At 42.5% G+C, this 16,097-nt stretch overlaps 1 protein-coding gene across 1 annotated transcript in view; it reads left to right on the top strand.

The window, feature by feature from the left end:
• ADAMTS17 (ADAM metallopeptidase with thrombospondin type 1 motif 17) overlaps positions 1–15,667 on the top strand; it is a gene marked incomplete at both ends in the record, with an annotated part of 193,757 nt that extends 178,090 nt beyond the window's left edge. Inside the window, 2 exons of the mRNA XM_082321440.1 lie at positions 12,136–12,313; positions 15,516–15,667. Of these exons, the coding sequence (XP_082177566.1) occupies positions 12,136–12,313; positions 15,516–15,667 (330 nt within the window). The remainder of the gene's footprint in view (positions 1–12,135; positions 12,314–15,515) is intronic.
• Between the last annotated feature and the right edge of the window lie 430 nt (positions 15,668–16,097).

The following is a 16,097-nucleotide window of genomic DNA, read 5'->3' as shown; positions in this document are numbered from 1 at the left end:
TTAGTCCAGTGCTTGAGATTAACAAACTGTCTACTGTAATTCTAAAGACAGAGGTTGTTCTGTTACTGGTAACCATGTGTAACCTCCATGACCACTGCTATTAAACTTCCAACTTCTCTGCACTACTGCAACTTCTCTCTTAAACCTCTTATCTTAAAGGGATATAATTATTCTTTTTAGCATTTAACACAAATGCAGCATTGGTATTATGAGCTACATAACTAAACTGTTCCTGGCCCAAGAGTCTTTGAACCTAGCAGGAAGATAGATTGCACAGCGAGAGACCCACTGAAGGTGTTAACCTGAAATCACTTTTTTATTGTTGCCTGGATTCTTCAGAATTGCAATTCATTATATCATTCTTTTTTATATATGATGCAATATACAAACGGGAATCCAAGCCATCTCCCATTCAATTGTTTCTTCCAAAAGGAAATTCCACATCCAGTTTGCATTCAGTTAAAGAAACAAACATCTCATGCACTCTTTCTACTTTGAAATAGCTCCTCCTTGTTTGAAACCTGAGCTGTTAAATGTTCTAGCACTGGAAACATTTTTACATTTTTGTTGTAGTTGTGCTAGTCAAAAGAACAAATTGCTCAGTTTCCCAACACTTGCCTCAGACTCTTAGGCTGCTGAAAATAAGCCTCTGGATGCTTTAGCAAGACAGTAGTTCATTCTTGCAAGATTAATTGTATTTTGCTGACAAACTTTATGTCAAAGATTACATTCCTGTGAAGAACGCAGGCAGCTAGTGAACAGAAGGTGTCTGTCTCCATGTGGCTCTCTGGGAAGCTTAGCAGGGCGCACAGCCTGAGCCTGTACCGTTTGCCTGCTCCAGGCTGCGCTTGGAGGGATCATCGGTGGGACTCCGACTTTGCCTTCAAGGCTACCTTGACTCAACGCCGTTGAAAACGCATGTCCCAAATGATGTGGGGGTGCACTGCTGGCCTGCTGCTGGGAGATGCAGGCTTGATGTGTCGGCTAGCTGTGGTGGTGACAAAGATCGGTTGTGCTTGAAGGTGAACAGCACTAGGGACTGCTTCCTAGCCACCCAAGGCTCCCCCGTCTCCTCAGCTCTCTCCCCTTCTGCTCTAGTGATAATGTAGCAGGGAAAGCGCTCAGGTGCAAATGCACAGACCAAGGCTGTATTTTTTGAGTTCCTTTTCTCCAGTTGACTTTTCAACTCTTCTAGGGTATAACTGAGGAGGCAAGATTATATCGCGGGAGCAATTCTCCAGAAGACTTTTATGGATTTTTCTTCATTTCCAATTTTACTTAATTGTTTCACTATTTTATATGCCTCGATGTGCTCTATTTCTCTCCTGTGACTGAAGTATTGTATTTCGAGCCAATAGCACAGGATGGTTCAGGCTTCCCAGTTTTATTCTTTTGGTTATTCTCCTTTTAATTGGTATTACATCAAGGAAGGTAGAATTACAAGCAAGATACACTAGCTCCATCGTTGGTGCTGACTTTCATAAGGGTGCATTTTCAACTTTGTGAGCAGAAGTTTAAACACGCAACTTCTGTCCCTCAGGCAACAATTTAGCTCATTGACCTATTATATTACATAGCCCAATGAAAAGATTTTTAGAAGACGAAAGATATATAGAAGCCTTGTAATATATTGGCTTTGCCATATTTTTTTCTTTGCAGTTACAGTAGATGCTCTGTAAATACTAAGGCCTATATTAATCTTGGATAACCCAATGTAAATCCAGGGTAACTGACTTTCATTCTTCCCTACAACCCATTGGCCACAAGCCAAGGATCTCACTCAGCACAGTGGGTCAGATATCAGTCTCTCTTACATTAGTGTAAATCCAGATTAATTCAGCCACTTAAGTTAATGCAGGCTTATGCCAATGCCATGCAGATCAGAATCTGACCTGCCAGACTGTGCAAGATCTTTGGGTCTTGTGTAGGAACCATCACAGATTCGTGCTCTCAGGTGAAAACAGAAATATGTGACATGTCAAGCTGGGCTTCAACTAGGAGAGAAAGTAGAGGAGAAATCTTTTTCTACCACTTCACATCTCGTATAACCACCTGGCACAACTTTCACTGGATTTAGAAAGATTGTATACTCCAGAAACTGGAAAGCACTAGTAAGGAACACCTTGGCAAAGTGTGATGTTAAACAATATTCTTCTTGCCAAATAGTGTCAGTAGTGATAAAGCACATCAGAAAAATTACCTATAGCCACCTGCCCTCCCTGGACATCAATAGTTGCCAATTTCTTTACACTGTTTTGCTCAGCTTATGAAATGCTGGCTACAGGTTCTCATCTCAGGAGAATATTAGCAGTAGGGAGGAAAACAATCTAATTTTCTATAAGAAAAATACTGGTTTTGTGCCAGACATTGAGGTGTTTCATAGTGAAGATCAGCAGTCATTCATCACAATGGGTGGCAACAAGGATTTTGTAATTGCAAATTAATTGTTTTGGCAGGATTACAGTAGATTGTATTCTCTAACAGATAAAACCTCTAGCCTTGCAGTACATCAAAAAACATGTTGGTTTGGTTTTTTTTTCCCCCCAAAAATACTCTACAATCTTCCAGTGCCAGGAAGGCTTGTTTTCCAAGTTCCAAATGTTTGGGAACATCAACAAAATCCTCTATACGCCTCACTTTTAATGATTAATTCACATTACGTGATAAGAAGAACAAATCAAGGACAGCTGTGGTTTGAGAGGTATATTCAAAGCTGTTGTAAATATAGAAGCAAACTGTCCTTTGTTCTAACATTCATTACAAATTCATGGCTTGACCCGCCATCTGTTTATGATAAACTATGGACAACTTGTTAATTCTTCATAAAGGTCATAACTAAGTTCATCTTCTTTTACCTTGGAGAAAATAACTTTTCTTGTTGAATTCAGAGAAAACTCTGCAGGAGGGATGGTCGCTTAAAACTGCAGTTGCACATCACAGCTGACAGACCCTTTCCTGCCGCTTAGTCACTTTGGCTCAGCAAACAACTTCATGATTTATGGCTGCTCATGTGCATTCAGCACCATAGCTAGAAACTGATGTTGGAAGATTGTCTGCGGGCCTCACTGATGCAAATCAGTTGTTCTCCAGAAGGTGATAGAGCTGGATTTGACAGGAGAGGACCCAACAAGCTTTAGTATTCAAACCCTTTGCTTCTCTGGTCCTAGGCGTGACCAGAGCCAGAGCATCAGAGTATCCTAAACCTAACTACTGCCCCTATGGACTGCTCTAAGTTGTACTGCTAGTTGTGGTTCCCCATGGTTTGTTCCTCTGGCGCGTGATTACTGGTGTGCAAAGCACAGCCTTTCTTGCCGACAGCTAATCTCAAAATACCCCTGGCTACAGAGGATGAGAACAAATGGCCTACAATTGTTTATAGCAGCCAGGGAAACTCCTCAATTTGGCAAAGTTCTTGCCAGTATCCTAGTAAAAATTTCATGCAGCCCTTTAGGAAGATGAAAAGCCATAGCTCTGCATTGCTGAAATAGAATGGTACCCTCTTGAGTTATGATGAGCTAAAACCATCGCCTTTAGTTTAACCTCCATTGAGGAAATGCATGGAATAAAACAGATCTCTGTGTGAGAGAAAGCTAGTGTTTGTTTTACAATACAGAAACCACCCCTCTCTTCTGCTGCAGTGAAATCAATTTTGTTTATAATACTATGAGCCGAATCGCTGACCCACCAAAGTCCATGGCAAACTCCCAATGACTTCAGTGAGTTAAGGATTTCAGCATAAAATGAAGATTCTGGCACATGGCTTGTAGTTTACATATGACAGAGCTCCAAGGCTATTGGTTATTTTTTTGTCATCTTCACTGTCAGTGCAGGGCTTGCTGGAGTTTTCTCAGTTCCCTTTATGATTTTATTCCACAAACTTAAGGAAAAGGGAAATGAACCGTCCTGAATCCAGAATAAGGGTTCTGAGAAAAAGACTTGGATCAGTGAAGTAAAAGCCTCAGAAGTGGAGACATGAGGGGAGACACCTCCATGTTCCTGCTGCCAGTTCACAAATCTGTTGCCTTGGGCTGCTTAAAGCCCAGCCCAAGGCCCTTCTACTGCCTTGTACCACCAAGAACTGATGGCTCTGTTGTGGACAAGCTTAGAAATATAGTTTTCATACCTCCACTGGAAATATGCATTTTAGGAAAGGAAGGAAAGTTCATATGAGTTCAGCTCGTATTAACTACAGACTTCTGTATGGTCATGGGTTCATCACTTAATTGCATTCACATCACTGAGTCCTAGCCATCTGACAGGTAGGTGCTTTGTTTGAGGTAGTTGTTAGGCTCCTTTTACAGTCATTGTAAGACGGGCAGCTCCAGGTAGTAGTTTTATCTCCTTTCCTTAGTAAAGGCTGAATTGCCCCTTGAAGTGGTGATCTCTCTCTGCAAAGAGAATGTAAACGGAGCTGGTTCAGTAAGATGAATCCTACCCCTTTTGCTCTTTGATATTTGTCCTCCCATCTGTGAAACATCTTTAGCTATGGTCAGAGGTGTAAATATTGTATAATGGGGCTAGAACAAGGTTGAGCCCCTATCTAGACTTGTGCTAACTGCCAGCCCCAGTCGATGCAGCTGTAGTTGGAAACCTAGGCATGGAAAGGGAAGAGATGCTGACTACAATGGTGCCTGGCCATGTCATTCGCCCGGGGACTGTAAGCTACAGAAACCAAGTCCTGCTCCTGCCTTTGAGGCAATGACTGCTCCTTGTTTGCCCAACAATTTACGCAGCTCATCTCTGCTGGAGTGTCTGGGAACATCCATAGTACACATTATTTTGGTGGTTCCTTAGTAAAGGAGAATGTGCTGCAAAAAGACCGTATTTGTCAGTGTTTTGTTTGAAGTGGAGCACGTTCTGTCACAGTGTTACTGTCTCATGTTCCAATACAGCCTCCAGTGATCCTATTAATTGGAAGAATAACTTTTCCTTTTTGATATTTTTTATTTAAAAGCCTAGTTCATTAAGTGCATTTTTTTTTTGATAGAGAATTAAAGCCTCCCACCAAGATCAGTGGATTGGAAACGGAATTCCATCGTGACTATTTTACTCTTTTTTTTTAACGTGAAAAAGAGAAAGCATGAAAGACGAGCCTGTTCAAACATTGGCATTCATTTTCTCTGAGTTACTCTGAGATGTTACAGTGTCTAGGATCATGTTTTTAAAATATGAACAGTAGCTAATTCACCATTTAAAGTTTTTACTACTCATCTGAAGAGGTTTTTGCCCCTTGAATCCTTACAGCATGCAATATGTATCACTAGCAGGGACTGCTATAATTTTGCAGTCTTTCCTATAGCCTTTGAGATTTATAGTGACTACTGAGGCATTAAGGTGACAATCTTCCAGAACATCTTTAAAGAGGAATTAGTATCAGCCTGCTGGTGATCCCTTGTTTGACTGAGCAAAGAGATGAGATGCAGTGTTAGTTCAGCATCATACATTTCAAAGCTGAGCTGCTCCCTGTCTAGAGAATGCTGAGGCAGGACTGAGATGACAGAGATGAGCAGCCTCTTGCTGAAGTTAAGTAACCCTAATGGAGTCCTTAGTTTAATTACTTTTTTTAATAAATTGCATTTAGGTAGCATTGATCATTAACTGATGAATAACTAAAATATGTGTTCAGTGGAGCTTCAGTTCCCAAGATACTCTTTCAGGCTAACATCTGCGACGGGAGTCAGTGTGGGGCTATAGCTCACGTAGCCCATAAAAACATTGCTCAGCATAAGCAGTGCATGCTGCTGTAGAAGCAGGGTAAATTCTCAAGCAGTCAGCCTGAGTTGAGTTACGTGATCCCATGGTTACACAGTTGTCCATTACTATCTAGTTTACTTAAAATTACTTTGATTATGCCTTTTACATAAGGTGTTTTTCAGCATCATTTCCTTGCAGCTTTTCAGGTGGAATAAGCTATGGAGTATTTTCACTTGGTACCTGCCACAGATCAAAACATTGCACACACGCTATAGGTGGCATGCTAGAACATGGCACCCTATAGGCAATACCGTATCATTTCACATCTCTGCCTTATCCTGTTCTTGAAATCCAGTTTGGAAGCTTGTGAGGAGTAAATTCTGCCTGATTGGTATAATGAATTAAATGACATTTCCTCATTGGCATCCACCTGGGCTGCATTGCACAAGTACTTAGGGGCACTGTCACTACCCAGAATATTCATGCATTCAGCTCTTAATCTCTGAACTCTGTACACAATGGAACCTTTCAGGATAGCAAAGTTAAGCTTAATTATGCAGTGAGATGTGCTGGATGCACTGGTCAGGTCTTGTTCCTTAGGGTCATGCAGTTTGAAAGCACAGCTGTAGGCAGTTTGCAAGGATTGCTTTTCTCTTTTCCTTCTAAGATACTGTCACATCAGCCATGAGCATTTTCTGCTATAATTTATTGTTTCTTCCCATACTGAGTCAGAAGGGTATGCATTTTTTCTTGGCTAAATTAAACAAATCAGTCATTTCACAAAAGTTTCCAAATGAAAGATTGTTGTAAGCAAGACCAGATATGTTCTCTTTACAGATCTGGGTTCAAAAAAAAGAAAAAAAAAAGAAAGAAAGAACAAGGAAGCTTGAAAAACAGCTTACAGTTTGCTTTGGGCTAATTAGATCTTATCAGTGAAAAGACAGAAATTTCTTTCTTTGCAATGATGCCATGGTGAAAGTTGACCTGGTGTTTATGAAAGCATATTGCATGCTGCTTTTCAGCTAGAACTATAGAATTTAGAATTAGTGATACTCATAAAAAGCCTGATGTTAAGGTGTGTGGAGCACTGACTTTCAGAGCACACACATGTATACTATTAAGATCTTAGGAACGGGGCAATTACAGGACATTTGTCATTCATCCCAGATGCCGTGTTAGAATGTTATTTATAGGAACTTGTCTTGCTTTCTTTCTGACTTTCATAGAAGCAAGAAATAAGACCCCTGGGGGGAAAAACGCTCTACCCTATCCTAACGCCTTGAAATACTTGAACTCTGAAGTCAGTAAAGCATGACTCTATCTCGGAATATTGGAGCTTTAGCCATAGTGTTATCCTTGGCTTCAGCAACTTGCAGCAAACTGGGGACAAACCAGTATCTTTAAACATCAGATGCCTGCAGACTGATGAATAAAGAAAAAAAACATCTTGCTTCCAGCTTAGTTATGACAGTCAGCTTGAACTATATCTCCCTCCAACACATCAGCCTTCTAAATATTGGAGTACGTTCAGGATTGGCTGAAGGGATGCTATGACCTTCTGGTGGAAAAAGCAAGTGTCTTACAAGAGAAAAGTGACTTTTTTAAAGGTGACACATGGTCTGAATGCATCCCTGCCTAGCCAGCAGCCCTCAGCTAAGGCATAAGCAATGCTGCATTATCCCATTCAATGCTGGACAGATTGGAGCCTGTCATCCACAGTGGGAAATCTGTACCTTTTCCTGTCCCCATCAAGCCTCAACACAGGGCTTGTTTGGACTGGTCTCTCTTATGCCTTCCTCCAGCTGCCCAACAGCAGCCCTGCCCTGGCTTCATTCATTCTTACTCCTCTCTCTTTCTCTGGCTAGCTTTTGTAGATCAGGAGCTGATGAAGTCCCTGACATATCTCAGCACTTACTGTAAATTCATTCTATTTTAATACCTGATAGTCTCCCGAGGCATTTGCTTTCAAAGCAATTAGACATCTGTCAGCACCTTTGGTAGATTTCAAGCTTTCATATCAGTATCCTAAGGTGGAAATAGCATTCCAGTTGAAAAATCATAGCTCGGTCTTAAGGTTGGAGTTTTTCTGTGAGTAAATCTTCTTTAAGCTGATGAATGCAGCTCCTACCTTGACAATTTGTGAGTTTATTTCCTTCTGGATATCCCCACTGGCTTGCATGTTACTGCCAAAGAATGTGAATGGAGGCATTTTTGTATTCCTTTTGCCTTCTCAAGCAGTGTTTGAACTGGGAGTTACAAGGGCTCTCATTAGGCTCACTTGTTGTAACTGTTCATTAACCCCCTCTTTTTTACAGTGTTGAACAATCCTTTGATCTTTGCATGTGGGTGGATTTCCAGTTTACAATGGCTATATTGTCAGTTTAGTGCATTATGGTTGAACTACATGAATTTTGTGTATGCATTTTTCTGATAGTGATATCACTGGCAATGCCTGGTGGAAGGAAAAAAACACTTCTTTGTTTGACCCCAGCGTCTATTCAACCACTTGTCCGAGTCCCCAGCTTCCCAGAGGAGGCAAGTCGCTTGTGGGTTTTCTCTCAGTACTTGCATAGCCGCTCAGGTGGCAGGCAGAGATCCACGCAGCCCCAAACCAGGTTCCAAAAACGGTCCTCCACGTTCACAGATCACTTTACTCCATCGTGGCATCAAAGCGTGTGTATCTTGAGAGTTACATCAATGCTTGTAAAGGCTTTTCCGATTTTCAGGGTATGCTTGTTAATAGCAGTATAAGAACTCAGTATTTGCCCAAAACATCCAGTGTCCATCAACAGCATTTTAAACATGATTGATTAACCCAGTTTCACTGTGCAACACTGGAGCCTCCCAGCGTCCTGCATCAGTGGAACTGTGCCAGCTGTACAGAAGCTGGATCAGGTGCTGGGCTGTAATGGTGCTTTTGCCCCTGCAGCCCAGGCCGCACTCTGCCACAAGCCATAGGCTCGCTCTGGCAGGTGTTGGCTGCCGGCAAGTTCCTCTGTTTGCAGAAGGGCCACAGCACCTTTCCTTACTCAAACTCCTCATAACCTGTGTCCAAGCCTGAGGGTCCTCTATCAGAGGGCACAGAGTGAATCTAGCCCTGAAAATTGTTCTGTGGATATGCTTACTTGCTCCATAAATATTTGGGAACAGAGAGACTGTAGCAATGCATTTAGCTGTCCAGAATAGGAGGGAAGGTATTTATGGGAATTTGCTGTTCAGTTGGCATTTGATTTTTATGCCTCTTTTAATGATGTCCTCTCTTCATAGTGCAGCTTGAGTAACAATTCCCCCTTTGTATGTATTTTGTATCTATTCCTATTTCCTATTGAAATTCCTAGGAAAGAGACTATCCAAGTACAGAGTTGAGAATTTCGTCTTAAAATAAGCCAGATGTCCAACCTTCCTTTAGCTGCCAAGCCCAAAAGAGTTCAAGAAAGATGTTAAAATCTGTCTTCCTGGCTGTGAAAAACTAATTGCATAGCATAGGTGATGATCCCAGTCTCCCAGGAGAAGGAATAAAACTGCTTCGGGCAAAAACTCTGCTGTTATTTGTCTAAGGATTGGAGTTGGCAGTGTCTGTGGAAAAAGTTTCATTGCTTGCCCTCCTTGCTGGTTAACAAATGCAGAGACAGGAACACAGACAAAGGTAGGTGAGTGTTTGTATATCGGTATCTGAAAACCTTATTCACCTTATGAGAAAAATGTTTTTTTCTTTCTTTCTTTCCTTTTTTTTTATTTTTTTCCCCTCTGTTAAGAGCATTCATAAGCACAGGGAGTGCCTAAAAGCCAGAGACAGAGGTTTCAGACTCCCTATATTACAGTCACCTGAAGGAACCCCGTGGCCTGAATGGGTTATTTTATGCCTATGTGATAACAGCTATTCTGTTTGTAAAATGGATGTACAATTCACTCCCTTTGCGAAGAGTTTTGTGTGGATTAAGATTAGTAAAGCACTCTGAAGACTAAAAGTGCCATTGAAATCCTGAGGATTAGAGGTTGCATATGCCTAGTGAAGTGGAAGGGCCTAATAGTGGCATTCATCAGGATAAAAACTGTTAACTTTAAATCCAAATGTAATGGCCATGCCTGACTGGCTTCCAGACTGGTAGAAGTCACTGAGGGCACACAGTGCTGGGGAAGAGCAGAGGGACACCCAAGGCTAATGAAATGCCTACATCTCACTCCAGAAGCTCAAGTTATAAAGGGGGTTTAAATAAGGGACTTTTTAACGATTGCATTTTGGAATAGCTCACTGTAGGGCATACGAGGGAAGGGCTCATTCAGCGTAGTCCTAAATACCATAACCATTGTTGAAGTATTAATAGACAGTGACCAAATTTTGATGTAAATCTGAAAACCTAAGTGCAAAAAATCTGTCATAAACTAGGGTGTTGACCCTAAATTGAAATAGGAAGGATGTAAAGGGGAAAAAACCCAATTATTTATTTTAAAAAAAGAAGTTCCAGAATACATGTAAAATTTTAATATAGCATGACTGCTACCTTCAGAATAGAATAATCAGGTCCTGGAGGGGGCTGCATAGCTGGAAACACAGACGTAAACTGCACACCAGGATGGCTTAGTGGCAAAGTCCAGAAGGAATCTGAGCCAGAGATTGTTCTGAATGGAGAAGTTCGGTCCTAGAGAAAGGCACTGGGAGAAAGAATAGAAATAAAGAGCAGGTGGAATATAGGGGGGAAATGAAGAGAAAAGCAAACACAACTTCAGTGAGTACACCAAATACAAGAAACCTGCTTAATATACAGTTATTAATGTGAGTGACTAAAGAAGAAAATTAGATAAAGAGTCTTTGTTATTTTTGACAACAGGCTTCACTGATCCTCCAACTCTTCCTACCCAGAAATAGAGCTCACATGGTGCAGATGTATTTCTGCACTGGGTTGTGTGAAGCAGGACTCCATCAGCTCTATTTTACATGGTCCTGTTAATCCGAGGCCATTTTTTATCAGGCCTTTCAGTGATTCACACAGGAAGGAAAAGCTCCCTGTGCTCCAGCCCAGAACAAAGCTATACTTCTTGTATCTGATGATCTTTGAGAAGCAACAGGTTTTTTGTGATACTTCCAGAACAAAATGACCACAGCTTTGCTGTGCTCTCCCCCATAGATGGGAGAGGTGAAAGCCTACGTTCATCCATGAGTTCTTCTGCCCCTGGGTCTTACAAGCATCCACACTGCATACACATCCTTGGTGCTTGGACTTCAGTCCAACCTCAGTGGTGCTCATCCTTTGAGCCTCTTCAATGTTTGGCATGCCATTTTTAAGAAGTACCACTCTGAGGCAATAGTGTTTTTCAGGGAGAGAGCTCCACTGCCCTCACTTTGTTCAGAAACAGCAGAGGACAGAAAACATGATCTTTTTACATCATCCTAATTATATCTCTTGAGTTTTCCTCCACCTCCTCCTCTCCCCACACACAGCTTGTGTGTGGCTTTAGGAGAAATAGGAATCTTACCAAAGTCCTGCAACCCATTGTTTCTTTATTTTAAATACAAGGTTCTTTTATTAACTCCAGCTGGTGCACCTCACTGTGCTCACTGTGTTTGCTTTATTAAAATTGAACAGCGTGCAAGTAGGACATTGTAAATCACAAGTGACTGGGCCAGAGGAAGAGGGAGGGAGAGGTAGGGACTCCAATTGTATGACAACAAAGAGAGCATATAGACATGCTGGGCCTCCTGGCTAATAGAAGCCGAAACTCGTCGAGCGCAATTTGCAGTTGCTCCCAGGAGGACAGACAAGGGCCAGACGGTTAGCAGGGGCAGATGAGAGTGAATACTTGAATACCTGATGTGTTCTCCCGTATACTGGAACAGAGCTTCTCTAGAGGTCTGGGCATGCAGTAGGAGCTGCCTGCCTCTGCTGTAATCCTTGGTTTTATCTTGTATCAGTGCCTGGCAGTGGTCATCTTGTCTGTGGAGGAAGCCTTGTTAGACCATCGAAGTCTTGGAGAGGGCTTTTAAACCAAGGCAACTAGTACCACTGGGTCACTCATGGAGCGGGAGGTGGAAGCTGCTCGTCTATAATTAAGCAGTATATGTTTTCCAGCTTTGCCTCTTTGTGGCTGGTGGAGGGAATTGCATCCCTGCCTTCTTGAACCTCGTGGGTGTCCACAGGGACAGTCAGTACAGGTGGACTCAGAGCAAGTCCAGACAGAAAGACAACAGCTTCCTTCCCTGTGCCGGGACAGTTCCTTTGTCACAGCACTCCCTGAAGCTGCGAAATCACCATGGACAAATGCAAGAGCTGTATGAAGGGTCCCTGGCTGACACGATGCCCCTGTTGTTGAGTCCTCAGCACCATAGTGAGCTGCCAGTCTGCTGCACACTTCAGCTTTGGCAGTGATTTTTCTGGTGTATCTGTGTATGTGATTTTGAAGCGACTCTGCCTGGACCATGTCTCAGTGCCTTCTCTCCTCCAGTGCTCCTCAACCTGTGGGAAGGGCCTCCAGTCACGCGTGGTTCAGTGTATGCACAAAGTCACCGGGCGTCACGGCAATGAATGCCCTGTCCTGTCCAAGCCAGCAGCCTACAGGCAGTGCCACCAAGAGGTCTGCAATGAGAAGATAAACGTCAACACAATTACCTCGCCCAGACTTGGTGAGTGAGGGGTGTTGGGGGGAGGATGTCACCCGCGAAGGATCAGACAAAGCCCAGGGTCCCAGTGTGCCCAGTGTGATAAAAGTTGGGCTTCAGAGGATTGCTCAGGGCCAGAAATTAGGAGAGGGCCCCTCAGTCAGACTCTGGACTAAAGGTCTGGTGTGGATACGTCCTCTTTTATCCATCAATCCCTGCCTCAGACTTTGCCCAAGCTGGAGCGCTCAGCAGTGGATAGACCTGAGAGACCAACAGGAGCACACAAATGGTGGGTGATTGACTGATTGATCACAGAGGTGAGGGAGCTGACAGGCATATCTTTCTCCATCACAAACAAACACCTGCACACCCTGCTTTCACTGTGGTGAGTGTAAAGTATGATAATTTACTCATCCGCGCCCCAAGAAAAGTACATGACTTTGACAAGTAGAGCATCACTGGTTTTTTTTCCTTTTCATTTGCTGCCACAAGAATGTGGTTTGATGAATTAATTTGCCCAGGGAGGCAAGAGAACATCCAGCCTCTTTCTGTGAACCCTTTGGTTTTCTGTCCCTGTCCTTCTCCTCACCCTCCCTGCATCCCCTGTGTACCTGGCTGAGATGAGAATATGCTGATAGGCCATCTGTTTCCCGCAACACCTTAACACTTGATTTAAGAAATGGCTCTAGTTAAGAATGCTTCTGTTAATACAAAATCGTGGGAATCCATTATTTTCCACATCATATTTGCTCAGTTTATAAGGGGATAAAAATATTTTTTCCAAACTTCAGCCCTGTGTGTTCAGCCGCAGCTCCAAGAACCAAGCTGGTTTCTTTACATTTCACACATCATCACCAATAAGATGAAGCTAAACTAAGCCATCAGCTACACTGACGCAGCCTCACCGGTGCCTCCCATTACTTTTCAGTACAAGAGGCTGGGTTGTAAACAATGCTGCTAAGAGCTCACCAGAAAGAACAGCCTCCACCCTCTCCGCAGAGCCAGTCTTGTAGGCTAAGAAGCCTCTAATACACATGAAAAGGCAGAGCTGCTAAGTAATAGAGAACCAATAGCACGGTCCAGTATTAAATAACACTTAAACTAGGAGTGGACTTGAAGCTTCTGAACTGAAATTCGTTTCCCAAAACTTTAACAGATGTTTAAAAGAATATGGGAAATTTTATTCTTGCAAATGCAGTCATACTGAGGAGCTTCTAACCTCTTTTGTTTAAGAACATATGAGAATACTTCCCAGATATTTTAGCACTAAGAGCATAGTGGAAGGAAAACATTTCATTTGAGAAGTAAGCCCTTGATACACTGATGAGACAAGAAATCCATCCTAATTCACATTTTAGGACAAAGCAATAAAAAGCTCGCGTGTTTCGAAGACTGAGGAGGCTCATGTCTCTGCTGAAAGTAATCTGCAAGTAATTTGGGATGCTTTTGTCTCTAAAGCGGGCTTGCAATCACCAGGGCCAGAAACAATGGTATTTGATATTAGCAGAAAGATACATCATTGAGTGTTTTGCTCTTCCTGCTTTTAAACAAATTCTCATTGGATTATCTTTAAACAACATTTTCTGTTCTCTGCAATGGAAACCTCACCAAAAAAAATTATACAGAAAAAAATTCCAGTAGTCTACAAACCCCATGCTGCCTTGTCCCCGCTCCAGAATGTTTTTCATCCCGGGTCACATTTTCAGAAGTATCTAAGTGTGCAGTTCACCTCACCTGCCTTTTACATCTGTGTCCAGTGTCCCTCAGTGAAGACACATTCAGAGGGGGTTTGTTCTGTTCCTCAGGCACCTGAGCCGTGTTGCTTCCCAGACATGCTTCCCATCGTACTTCACAACCGATGAGGGACCTTGGAGCTCTAAAATATTAGAGTCCTAGCCTTGTTTGTGGCTTAGTGTCTTTCTGATATATAAAGGCTCTCATCTCAGATTCATAAGGTCTATCTCAGATCTTCTTGCAAGATGTGTAATTGATTCAGCTACATCATGTTTTCTGAGCACTGTGCCTGGTTGGAACCATAGCTAGTGGGGAGTGCTGCAGATCCAACCCCCTCAAAAAGCCCCTCCACTGCTGGCAGACTCAGAAATAGCTCTGCCCTCTCCCTGGTTAGGATGGTCACTTCCACCCAAATTTCTTTCTCGCAATCATTTTTTTTTAAATTGGCTTCATTGTCTTTTTTTTCTGGGACAGCGCAACTTCATTTAATCAGATTCTATCAAACTTTTGCTTCTTGTCCAACTGAACAAAGCTTCAGTGATAAACATTCCTACCGGTTTTGCTGCCATCATTTTCTGGTGCTTGGCGCTCAGACTCACAGCTAAATACAGGATAAGAGCCTTTCCTGGTTTCATCCAGCAGAGATGAGGCACAAGGGACTCAAGATGCTGCTGAGTCAGCACCTTTTGATGTTCTTTAATTAAACCATTTTTTCCCAACCTCGGAGGCCACACACAATATTCATTTAGAAGATTTTCCGATTATCACAGCATTTTTAAGAATGCTACATACAGTTTATAAGTCACATACCATAAAAAGCGCTCACTATATGTGTGCATTTTTATCATGTGTACAGTTTCGCTGCTCTTACTTTTTTTTATAAAAGCACATGTGACTCTTTAATGATATTGTCAACAGATTCAGCAACAGTGTCTTCATGCCGCTTTCCCCCCTGCACAAACCTTTTGTCAGTCTGAGGGAGTTTCGGCCATCCAGCCCCCCCCAATAGCTAATTGTTGTCCTACTGTTGTTGCTACACTAAGAAGTATTCTTTTTACTTCCTATTAATTTAGCTTAACATCCATCAGTCTGGGTTTGATTTTGCTCATCTGTAAAAACGTTTTCCACCGAGAGGATGATGGCCGCTCCCACTCTCCCTGGGAGCACAAAGCTTCCCATTGACTGCTGTGAGGTGTTCATGTGCTTAAATCTAGGCCAATGCTTTAGGCGTTTTGTTCGTCTAGGCCTGTTTGTCACCGAGACAAAATCGGTACAGCGTGAGGAGGCTTGTGCTCCCACAGTCATGTCCAGCTACACCCTTGCAGTAAGCGCTTCCAAGAGCCTGATATTTCAGTAGAAAGAACATCAACTGATCTCCAGTGCCGACAGCGAGGTTGGCCCTTTCTTCCCTCATATGCAGTGATTTTGATCACACCTGCAATGCTATTCTCTGGCTAATCTGCTAGTTTCTCCTTTCTTTTCTTGTCCAAAGCTGCTCTCACGTACAAGTGCACAGGCGACCAGTGGACAGTGTACTGCAGGGTGATCCGGGAGAAGAATCTGTGCCAAGACATGCGGTGGTATCAGCGCTGTTGCCAGACTTGCAGAGACTTTTATGCAAACAAGATGCAGCAGAAGAGTTAATGAACCTGTGCTACTTCTTAGAGTATTACAGCTATTTGTATGTAAATCACGGACTAGTAGGTCTGAGTACTGGAACTTCATGAGTTGCTACAATGTGGTGGATTCCAAAGCATACCTAATAAGACTTGAAACTAATTCTACAGACTGGATACCAAAGTAATCCGCTCATCCACCTTAAAAAAACAAACAGAAAGAGTCATCTCAAGGAGCCAATCATTTTATTGTATTTTGACATCCTTACATTTTTCATTAATGCTTTTTACTTTAATATATTAAATCACCAGCCACTGGATGGCTTGCTACCATTAAAGAAAAGGACAAGAGCTGCAAAGTGATTATGTTGACTAAGGTTATGGGTACCTCCATGGAGGAAGGCCTCTGGCAAAATAATTCAGCAAAGGTAGAGACATTACTTAATCTTTTAATCTTG

The sequence above is a fragment of the Platalea leucorodia genome, assembly GCF_965183815.1.
Source record: "Platalea leucorodia genome assembly, chromosome: 9".
Classification (NCBI taxonomy): Eukaryota; Metazoa; Chordata; class Aves; order Pelecaniformes; family Threskiornithidae; genus Platalea; species Platalea leucorodia.
The sequence above is the reverse complement of the archived record's forward strand: the minus strand, read 5'-3'. Positions and strand labels throughout refer to the sequence as shown.